The 10,708-nt window shown below is 38.1% G+C and overlaps 2 protein-coding genes across 4 annotated transcripts; one reads left to right on the forward strand and one right to left on the reverse strand.

Moving 5' to 3' along the window:
* Positions 1–537: 537 nt before the first annotated feature.
* On the reverse strand, positions 538–6,996 carry LOC5508622 (ATP-binding cassette sub-family D member 2). Its single transcript, XM_001629151.3, has 9 exons — positions 5,964–6,996; positions 5,363–5,528; positions 5,013–5,143; positions 3,053–3,319; positions 2,639–2,784; positions 2,377–2,522; positions 2,169–2,253; positions 1,962–2,087; positions 538–1,473 (listed from the first exon to the last, which is right to left on the reverse strand). Exons 1-9 carry the CDS (start codon positions 6,879–6,881, stop codon positions 1,275–1,277), a joined length of 2,184 nt encoding a protein of 727 aa, XP_001629201.2. The 5' UTR covers positions 6,882–6,996; the 3' UTR covers positions 538–1,274.
* A 241-nt stretch (positions 6,997–7,237) lies between these two features.
* LOC5508623 (L-seryl-tRNA(Sec) kinase) lies at positions 7,238–10,097 on the forward strand. 3 transcript variants are annotated; one of them, XM_048728531.1, is made up of 6 exons: positions 7,238–7,737; positions 8,275–8,366; positions 8,965–9,079; positions 9,350–9,428; positions 9,646–9,739; positions 9,823–10,097. In XM_048728531.1, exons 1-6 carry the CDS (start codon positions 7,268–7,270, stop codon positions 10,092–10,094), a joined length of 1,122 nt encoding a protein of 373 aa, XP_048584488.1. In that variant the 5' UTR covers positions 7,238–7,267; the 3' UTR covers positions 10,095–10,097. The 3 variants fall into 3 exon arrangements, with proteins under 3 accessions (XP_048584488.1, XP_048584486.1, XP_048584489.1); XM_048728529.1 differs by having other exon boundaries at positions 7,239–7,737; positions 8,965–9,163; XM_048728532.1 differs by having other exon boundaries at positions 7,239–7,518; positions 8,965–9,163.
* The last annotated feature ends 611 nt before the right edge of the window (positions 10,098–10,708 follow it).

Consider the following 10,708-nt stretch of genomic DNA (forward strand, 5'->3'; position numbering starts at 1 on the left):
ACATCTCCATAAATCGTCGTGGCCTTCAGAGGGCTAAATTCGTGGGCTTTTTTTAAAATAACTTGTCGATCATCGGTTGATGAAGCTTGGGCTACCTGTGTTTAAAAGGTCCCCAAATTATCTTTTTTTTTCTGGACGCCGTCTCCTTTTTATAACTATGGTATTAAGAGTTTCTTCTATTTTTCTGTTTACTTGCAAAATTAATCGAGACAGTAAATTTTGCTGCAATGCATTTATCGGGCTACCTGTGGTTAACCGGCTTTGGTTCAAAGGGAGTTTCCCTACAAAAAAAAAAATAATAATTTAATTTTCATATTCACAAAAAAAAAACATAAAAACAAATCCAATCTTGTGAGCAATTAGGGGATAAACCAGGAGGAGGGCCGAGGGGGAGTAATTATCCATGGACCTGATGAAAAAAAAAACTTTTAGTGTCTGGATTGTCATGGAAAGACATAATCAGACATGTGTTTATTTACTCATATATGATTGATATATTGTACACTTCAATGTAGAGACAACATCAAGAAACATCTATTACAAATAAATGTATTTTTATTATTATCATTATTTTAAATTGTCAGGGTAAATGGCAATTGCCATATAGCAGTTCTGCCATCGCAAAATACTATGGGATTTTTCTCTTGAATACAAACATCGGATAACTCATGAAATGTTTACTTAAAATCTTTCTTATAATGAGAACCCATAAGCAGCAAATGGTCTTAGAGCTATCCTTTGCCATTCCTTGCACTGGTGTTGTATTTAGGTGTAAATGTAATATATAGTCCAATTAAAGGAAGAAAGTCATCTCATTTAATTAGCATAACACTATTGTATTTTTTTTTTGGAATAATAAGATATCTCCATTATATATAGAGTATTTGGTGTATTCAATTCCCTTTTTCATAGGGACTAGTAAGAGCTATTAGCTGGGAATGCCATCGATGACACCAATAAAAAAATATGATAAATTTTTTAAAACACCTTCTTTTTAATATTATATATATAGATATATAGATATATATTTCTTTGTCTGGCTTCTCCAGAGAAGACATCTTTCCATTTCACAACGATGGATTGTTGCCTAACTTGGGTCCAGACAGCAAATTTCTGCTTTGGAAGAGAAAAAATAGTTTTCTCTGATTACCTGTAAAATGTGTCTACTGCAGTCAGACATGCTTATGTCAAGAGTATTTTTATATTATATATTTTTATAAATTTTCTCATTGCTATATAATAACATAAGTATGGCAAAAATTATGCTTGTTCAACTATTTTACACAGAGTACAGAATCTTCCCCAAGCAGGTTGCACAGCTCTGTGAGTCTGTTCTGTACTTTAGGGATTCCAGCTAACTGTGCTTCTAGTTTTTGCTTCTCTTCATTAAGACTCATCCTTGTAGCTGTGTTGAGCTGTTCATATTTCCATCCACCCTCACCATCAAACTGAAGAATGTGTGTGTGGTACTTCCTGGAATCATAAAAAAATGTGGGAAGGTAAGTTTATGCATTTTACTTCCCCTATCAAGGTCAACATTACGATTGGGAGAACAGATTTGTATCGTAAAATCGAGAATATCGTTGTATCCAATATCGCAAGATCGAGGTAATTTCTGCCGGGAGAATGGAATGTTATTGTAAAATCGAGGTTATCGTAAAATCCAGGTTCCACTGTATTTTATAGCAAAAAGGTTATAGCCAGAGTAAGCATTTTCCAGTTCTCCATACAAATATCTTTTTTCACTCGGGATAAAATTGGGATTTCACAAAAATCAAACACCAGCTAATTATTTGATTGAAGAGTAATCTTGGCAGCTAGTATCTGACCACTGCTGAGATATGGCTTTGAGACTACTGCTAATATATATAGCTCACCATAATGATGGTCTGTGTGAGATGCTGAGATATATAGCTCACCATAATGATGGTCTGTGTGAGATGCTGAGATATATAGCTCACCATAATGATGGTCTGTGTGAGATGCTGAGAAGAGTGATGCCACTATCTTTGGCTGCCTGGAAAATGCTCCCTTCCACATCAATACTGACGGCACTGGTACACTCATCTAGAAGAGCAAACTGAGGTCTGAAAGAAAGAAAGATGGACATTGTTGGTAACTACCATCAGGGAACACCTAATTTCCCCTAGGTTCCTGTTAAGACTTACTTGTGATAAAACAGCCTGGCCATTCCCATTCTTTGCTTTTCTCCTCCAGAGAAAACATCTTTCCACTCCTTTACTGTATCCCAACCTGAAAAAAGATTTTATCAAGTATCATATTTATGTGGTATTGATGAAAACCCCTCTTTTAATGATGTTCTACAGTAGTAATGTGTATGTAAGAAGTTGCTTGTTTACTATATGTGAATATTACCTCCTTCTCTCTTGATGATGTTCTGTAGGTAGACGGTAGAGAGAATCTCCTCAAGGTCCTTGTCTGTCAGACCCTTAGCTGTCATGTCCTCTTCACGGTCAGGGTAAATCACTTGGTCTCGCAGCGAGCCAATCGGCATGTATGGCCTGACGCACAACAGAAAAATTACTTGGCATGTTCAAAAGGCAAAACTGTAAGCCTTTCTGTGCCACCAAGCATTTGTTTTCTATTCTATGCAAAGTGTAAACCACCAGCTTTTTACCTTTGAGGGATGTAGAACATGTGGCTTGGCGGAGGCTTGGCTAGATACCCCTTGTATACAGGCCAAAGTCCACTCAGAATACGAAATAGTGAGCTCTTGCCGCACCCATTGGGTCCAGTGATTAGGAGATGCATACCTGGTTGCATCTATAACAAACACCAAGACCAATGATTAGCACAAAAATGGCTTCATCATGACCTTTAAATAAATTCAAGAATACCCAGACATCTACTGCGCTATATCTCCCAGACTCAAAGGGAGACATTAAGTGTAAAATATCCATTTTAATGAGAAAAATATTTGATTATCCCCTGCTTCCTTCATCCCCCCATCCCTAAAAAAACAACCTGTTTGTACACTTTTAGTTCAAATGACATTTTTATAGCTCAACCCCTACTGCATGTTATTGCTTACCTCAAAAGCCAAACTAGAAACCACTACATCACCGCATGGAGTGATGACTGCCACATCTCTAAGGGTGATTGTTCCCTCTGTATCCTCAACTGCACCCCCAGGCATCTGCTTCAGATTGACAACTTGCCCAACCTTGGCATGATGGGAGTTCAGGTTTTCTTTGCTTTGATCAGCAGTCGATGAGCGTATACAATGTCCCTTTTCCAGATCTTCAAACACTGACAGCATCTCGAAGACACGCTGGGTGTAACCACTGAGTTCTGTTATCTGGAATAAATGAAATATTGTATTCTTTAGGGATTTATCACACAATCTTTAAGAACCGTGTCCTGTAGGCACCTGTGTACCTTTGGTATGGAGGACAAGAAATGACAGGGCTGAATATTAAATAAAAACTGAACTGAGCTACAACAAGTTTCAAAACTCTTTAAATCTCTGTACGTGTAAAAAGGGAAGACTTTGTACAATCTTTGTTAAAAAATACAGCTACAGTATGATAAGCAGTTCTGTATCACTTCGTGTTAAAATTGCTCTATCTTTTCTGTGGAAGGGCCCAATGTCTAAGGTTTTTTTAAAAGACGACTACAAATTTACTTACGCATATAATATGCACAGAAAAGACTACACATTTTCAAATTTTATTGATTTATACAAATTTTTTTTCAGTGAGCACATAGTGTCGTCAGTCTGAATTTTTTCATTTGAGAAACAATAATTAAACATATTTACTTATATTTTCTTTTGTTCTTAACTGATTTATAAAAATGGTTTCAACTTTGCAATGCAGCAGGTTAACAAACCAACAATCATCAATGTGCTTTCGCTCTTGTGTTGCTAACAAATCCATATTGCAAGAAACAAAACAGTCTGATATAAATATTCCAAAATAAATGCCACAACCCACACAAACACTAAAATGGCGAAATAAAAAAAATCACAAATGTAGAGGATAACAGGATAAGGTGAGAATTGATTTATTTTGTTAATTTTCGTGCACGATAGCTCAACAAAAAGCTGTTTTTATTTACACAAAATGTGAATGCTACGGCCACCAATGTGTTGTTGTCATTTTAAGTGTTCTGCCATAACAATCTCATATCCCTTTTAAAGTTAGCCAGCTAATGATTTAGCTATGGTTAATCTTGGCCATTTTATTTAATCATCCTAGCATATTGATATATCAATCACAGTTTCATTAATTATTTTAATATAGAATGATATTTTATTGAGCGCTAAATAAAATCAAGGAGGTTGTCTTTAAAACGAAAGTTATTTATTCAGCCGAATGGCTGAAATCAATGTCCCACATAATAAAAATTAACCAGTAAGATTTGACAATATTGGAAATGAAATTATTAATTGATAAAGGGATGTATACAAATCAACCCTTTCACAGCTTTATTTCTGCAGTCAAACCAAAAACACACTATGGGTGCAGGGTACGGAATTATAACCAATGGCTATAACCTAACTGCAATGTAAATCGCAAATATTGCATCAAGCCGAAAAAAAAACCATACACATTTACAAACCTTTTTTTTTTTAAGCATTTTTATTAAAATGAGGACATTTTCGTTAAAGGAGGTATTGTTTTTATTTGAATTTGGTGATGTGGGTATTTTCAATGTGCAGTAAACTCTGCTCATTTTAGTAACAATTATGAAAATCGCTTTGAAAAAATGATACTTTCTGAACAAACCATTGGATGAAATAAGCTGGATTTATATTTCAGGAAAAGTTTATAGTTTTGTATCATTTAGGTAGTTTTGGATTGTTCAAATCTACAATATTCAAGGCAAAAAGATAAAAACAAATGCTTAAACAGAACTTTAACTGCTACAGAACAACATACCATACTTTACTGTAACTTTAAAATAATCTGAGTTTAGAATCATAGAGGACATTCCAGCACTGAATAAAACATTACAAGGCTTCCTGGTGTTAACTCTAAAAGTATCACCTCTTTATAGGATGACATGATTCTCTCAATAGCATCAGCAGCAGAGACAAGAAGATGTCGGGAAGTGGTTATCTGCTGAGCTCTTGAACTGACACCATTATCACCCCCTGATTCAAGCTCCTCTGGGGTAGCTTAATGAAAAAACAGTTAATATGCAATTAGTAACAGATCCAGGGAATGGGGGTCCAGGGGGGTAGTACCCAAGGGGTAAGAAGGAAGTTCTAGAAGAAATTTTTGGAAGCGAAATTCCACAAATTTACCTACCACCATATGCCATAGCAAATCTTACAATGTCCTATGAGGATGTGGTACAAAAATGTATCTCCAAAGCAAAACATAGCAGATCTTACCCTGTCCGACAAGGATTTGGGTAGCAACCATCACAAGCCCAGCAGCACTCCACACATACTTCATCAGGAACTGCTCCAGCATGATGTACCAAAGTCGCTGGGAGTATATCCTCTCCATCTGCTTAGCTAATGACTGGAAGCTATTCCTTAACCAAGACAGCTCAACCTTGTAGAGAAGTAAAAAAGGCATTTACTTAGTGAATAGAGTAAAGCTATACCTAGAAGGATAATCCCTTTGATCACACTTTTTTTGCTAGGGAGGGGGGGGGGGGGGGGGCAGGGAAGAAGGTGAAGGTGTTATCTTTAGGGGGTCCAATATGTCAGTTATAATTTTAAACAGCATTTTAAGAGAGAGGGTAAAACCAATTAGACTCCTTATTGTGATGCTGAACTACTGAATACCCCAATTCTAACATTCATTTTGTTAGAATACAGGGCCAAAGGGGCTTTACACCTCAATTCCTATAAAACGAGCCAGTAAATACAATGGAATACAAATGAGTTGTGATCAACGCAAAACTCATCTTTAGTCAAACAAGATTCTATTCTGATTCTGGTTAGATTCCTGACAATTTTATTTAACATTTCTGTTGATAATCACCTTATGACCTCCATAGAATGCAATTTCCTCAGAATTAGCAATCACTCTAGAGTGCAAGAACCTCAGCTGCCCTCTGCGCTTTGACTCCTCTGCAGCCATCCTACCAAACTTGGGTGACATAGAACGGAGAATCATTGCAGTGAGATATATCACTACCCCTGCTATACTAAGAGGCAACTTCCAACTAGCACCTCGCTTGCGGGCCATACTATCCAGGGTCCAGCAAATTACAACAATATCTAAACATGGCTTTGTTAGATGGGAATACAAATGAGCAATAGAGTTGCAAAACATGCGGATATCCTCGGTCAAACACTCATCGGCGTTTGTCAAACGATTGTCTAGATTGCCAACCTTATAGTATGTTTGATTCGCGAAGTATTTCTCGTACGCGTGATTGACTAATTCTGTCCGGAAAGACAAGGCGATTCGGTTCTCAAGGAATCGAATCATGCTATTGATGAACGTTGCCGGGATCGCCACGGCGATCCACTTCAATAACTGCACAATGAACATGGGTACGTTCTTTTGTACAATGGACTTGATGACCCGTCCATCTAGCGTCGCCACGTAAATGGACAGAAAGGTACGAGCGATAAGGCAGCCTGAATGCACAAACAACAACCCCGCTTGCTTACTGAAAGGGCCAGGCAACACGATTCGTAACAACTTCAGGATTTGATGAACGAAATCCTTATCAACAGGAATCAACTGACGTTTGTGTCTTCCCTGACTGTCGCTGCCATCAGGTTTTAAGACCACCTGTTCTCTGTCAGATTCCTCGCCGAAAACGCAGCTGAGCTTTACATGAATTTGCCGGTAGATTTCAGGGCCGTGTTTCTTTAGTATATAACCGCTAGCCAAGGCCGCAACTGCTCCTGTCGCAAGCCTAACTTGCTTGTTAGTCAAGGGTGCCATTGCAAAGACTAAATGTTCTCAATAAATCGATGTTATTTCGTTCAAGCCGGCTTGCTCATCGCTTTCACAATACCTTTACACTCTTGCAGCCATGCTTTGCTGCGTGGGACTTGGCTCTACTCGCGTGATCGCGCCATCGCTCGATCCGGAAGTCATGTGAGGGAGCACAGGTAACCCAATTAGTCGAGAGTATCTTTTATAAGACATATAACATATAAAATAAGAGAACGACAAAACAAGTTTCAGGAGATGAGTAGATACAATCGCCCCTAAATTACATTAATCTATCTCTATTTTCCGGTTAGATAATTTCTAGGCTTATTCCATGATTTAGGTGCCCTGTGGATTTAGGTTATGATTTTGTTTGGGTATCCTGTGTTTTCAATATGGCGGACAGAGAGGGAAAATCTGACTGCTTTTTGGTTTTATGTGGTTTGCCTGCCTGCGGGAAGACGACATTAGTGAATGAGTTCATCCAATGGAAAAGGCATAACATATACGATGACACCCACGTATTACATATTTGCTATGATGAGTTTATTCCGTCAAACTTGTACGAAGATGAAGACGGATTGTCGCAGCAATGTATGTCAGCAAATACTCTACATGAAACCCGTGGAAGGTCATTATGGAAATGGTACAGAAAGCTTTTATTGCTCAGCGTGGAGAGATTAGTAAGGATTTTAAGGATAGATACGACTGATATTGGATCTACTTCTGATGGACATTTTCGCCTAAAATCAGAAACGAGAGACAATTTTCACGAAGGAAAAACAGAGTTGTCGGGATTCTGGCCGCAATTTATACAGAAATTAAGGGACACTGGAAAACTGTGCAAGTGTTTGGTTGATGATAGGTCTGTGTGATCTTGCTTTTTATGTTACTTGCAGCGGCGTAGCCAGGATTGCTAACATGATGGGGCCCAAAAGGCCTTTTCAAGGCATTGGCTCTTGTGTTTTAGATAATGTCTCATACATTTACTGTATTTTTGGCTGCTAGAAGGGGACGGGCCGGCCACCCCCCTGCCTACGCCTCTGACTTAGATCTCAGCCGCATACCCAGGAATGGCTGAGGAGTGTGGCGAAAGGGGGTGTAGAAACCGCAAAAGCGCATAGAAACCGCACAGAAAAACGCCAAAAAACGCAAAACCGCCAAAATAAGTCAATAACCGGAAACTGCGAAAAACTGAGAAACCGCGATACCACAGAATAAAATATGAAAAACCGCAACACATCACTGCAAACCTTTACGTCCCCCTCGCTGAGGGGTTGCACAGTCATAGGTATCATATAGACAAGGGGGTGCTTGGGCACCCAGCGCACCCCCCTGTGTACATGCCTGGATCTGTTTTAATATTGTACAAGTGATTGGTTTGTGGTTTCTTTGTTTTTAGTCTCACGCTGAGGTGCTGTCATGTGATAATTCTAGATGACAATATGTTTTACAGAGGGATGCGATATGAGTATTACCAATTGGCCCGTAAATGTGAGTACTTGTACATAAAATAAAGAGGAATTCTCATCACCCACTATTAAAGCACACTACAGGGGCAGATCCAGGATTTTCTGTAAGAGAGGGCTAAAGCAAGGATTTCAAGAAAGTGGAATGGTGGCAGATTCATTATTCTTTTGTGGATTTCCTTGCATCATTTTCTTACATCATTAATAGAGTCCCTGAAAAAAGGTGGGGGGGGACCAGCTTAGCCCACCCCTAGACCTGCCCATGTGCTACTTTTAAGTAGTACCATAGCGGATTGTTTCTTGACTTAGTGGCTTCCTTCTGATCCCTAAAAATACTAATATATTTTTCTTGAGAAAGAATTCTTAACCCACTTATGTAGACTGTTTTTTTTTATTTCTGTTTTTTTTTTATTTTCTGTTTTTTTTTTTTTTTAATTTTTATTCTTGAGAAAGAATTCTTAACCCACTTATGTAGACTGTTTTTTTTTTCTTGAGAAGAATTCTTAACCCACTTATGTAGACTGTTTTTTTTTTATTTCTGTTTTTTTTTTTTTTTTTTAATTTATTCACAATTGGTGCATCTCAAACAGCTTTTAATTTGTTCTGTTCTTATCCTATGTAAGGTGGTCTGGGGTATGCCCAGCTATTTATAGACTGTTCTATAGACAGTGCTCTCCAAAGAAATGTGTCCAGATCCAATCCTGTTACCATGGAAACCATCAAAACCATGACCAAGAGGTTAGAGCATCCTAATCCTGAAAAATATTTCTGGGAGCAAAACACACTAGCTATCAAAGGAACAGAGGCAACTTCAGATTGTATGTGAGTATCTGCCAGTGATGATAAGCAGTGTAATAACAGTAATAATCCCTCTAGTGATCACCAAGAAAAAAAAAACCTCAGAGTGAAGGCGAGATAGTACTAGTGGGAACTATGCTAACACTGTAAGCCACAGGCAATGCTATCTGGAAAAAGCAAGGCTTTCATGGTATTTTTTCCTTTTTGTAGGAAGGCCTTGGTGCTTCTTATAAAAAATGCTGCTTCACACCCAGTTCCACCATTACCTACTGAAGATGAACCTCTCAAGGTAAACACTATCACAACATATGGATCCTTGATAAAAATGTTGAGATAGCAGACTTCATGTGTTAATATTTCTACTATAAATGTTACCCATATTTTGGCAAAAATCTGTACCCAGGATTTTTCTTGGGGGGAGGGGGTGGGGGGTAGGTAGTGAGTTTTCTGATAAAAATCTGAACAAATTTTACTACACTTTTTTTCAATGGGCTTTTTCGTTGAAGGAGAAGCTCCAGAAGGCAAACTTAGACAGTCTACTCCATCAGGCTGACAAGGTGCTAAGGAGGACAATTTCTAAAAAGATGGAAAAGCTCAAAGGTGATCTTTTGATGGGTTATTCTGATTAGTATCCTAAAAAAATCCTAGCTATTCTAAAATTTTGGTTTTCTACTTTTTTGCAGTTGGAGGTGTCAGCAAGCAAGAAATGCAAAGAACTGCACAAAACATAAACAGTGGAAGGAAGTTGCTTTTAGAATACCTTAAGAAACAAGATTCTCAGAATAAAAATGGACATGGTGACCCAGGCCTAATGGAGAGGTTACAATACATACAGAGAGAGGAACTTTCTGTAAATCAGCTATATCAACTCATGAGGGCTAACAAAATTGAATTTGAATCAGAGATTGAAAGACTTTATGAGACCTTTATCAAAAATAAAGCAACACCAAATTGATGATATTGTTGTCAGAAGACTGAAAGGTTCTGTTATGCTTACCGATTGCTACCACACAGGCCTCAGAACACTATGGGGCACCAAACTTGGGGAAGGAGGGGGTATAGCCACTCACGTTGGGCATTACCTTATAGTTAAAGAAAAATCTGGGGGCATGCCCCCAAGAGCACTATGACACTGCTTAATGAAGCATCTGTTTAAAGAATCAGTAAGGGCTTCCTCAGAACATCATCATCAAGCTTATCTGTGATACACTTGCCCAAAGTCACTCTGTGTTTTCCTTACAAAGTTTTCTGACATTTTTTTCTTTTGATTAAAAAAAAAAATGAGCACAAAACAGAATTAATTGCTTGTTAACATTTTGTCCTTTGTTACCTAGTCAGCCACACCCCTAAAATAAAGTTTAATCAAGTCTTACTAAATTCAACCGAACAAATTGCAAAAGCTTTCCCAAATAAGCCAATAGAACTGGATGCGTTGCTGATGGTGTCACAGGAATTAATAAAACTGTTACTGAACCATTAGTGCCATTAAGATTCTTCAGCATTTTGCCAAGTCCAAGGACTTTTCCTCTGGTATAACCTTCTAAGATCCCATAAAACTGGCTGCACATG

Source organism: Nematostella vectensis, chromosome 6 (genome assembly GCF_932526225.1).
Source record: "Nematostella vectensis chromosome 6, jaNemVect1.1, whole genome shotgun sequence".
NCBI classification, from domain to species: Eukaryota; Metazoa; Cnidaria; class Anthozoa; order Actiniaria; family Edwardsiidae; genus Nematostella; species Nematostella vectensis.

Bases quoted from the DNA above. Each gene is read 5' to 3' on its own strand.
- LOC5508623 (XM_048728529.1), top strand. From the start codon at position 7,268: ATGGCGGACAGAGAGGGAAAATCTGACTGCTTTTTGGTTTTATGTGGT. The intron at 9,164-9,349 runs GTGAGTATCTGC...TCCTTTTTGTAG, and splicing joins GAGGCAACTTCAGATTGTAT to GAAGGCCTTGGTGCTTCTTA. The intron at 9,429-9,645 runs GTAAACACTATC...TTTTCGTTGAAG, and splicing joins CTGAAGATGAACCTCTCAAG to GAGAAGCTCCAGAAGGCAAA.
- LOC5508622 (XM_001629151.3), bottom strand. From the start codon at position 6,881: ATGGCACCCTTGACTAACAAGCAAGTTAGGCTTGCGACAGGAGCAGTT. The intron at 2,785-3,052 runs GTAAGCAATAAC...TGTTTGTTATAG, and splicing joins TTTCTAGTTTGGCTTTTGAG to ATGCAACCAGGTATGCATCT. The intron at 2,254-2,376 runs GTAATATTCACA...ATCTTTTTTCAG, and splicing joins CATCATCAAGAGAGAAGGAG to GTTGGGATACAGTAAAGGAG.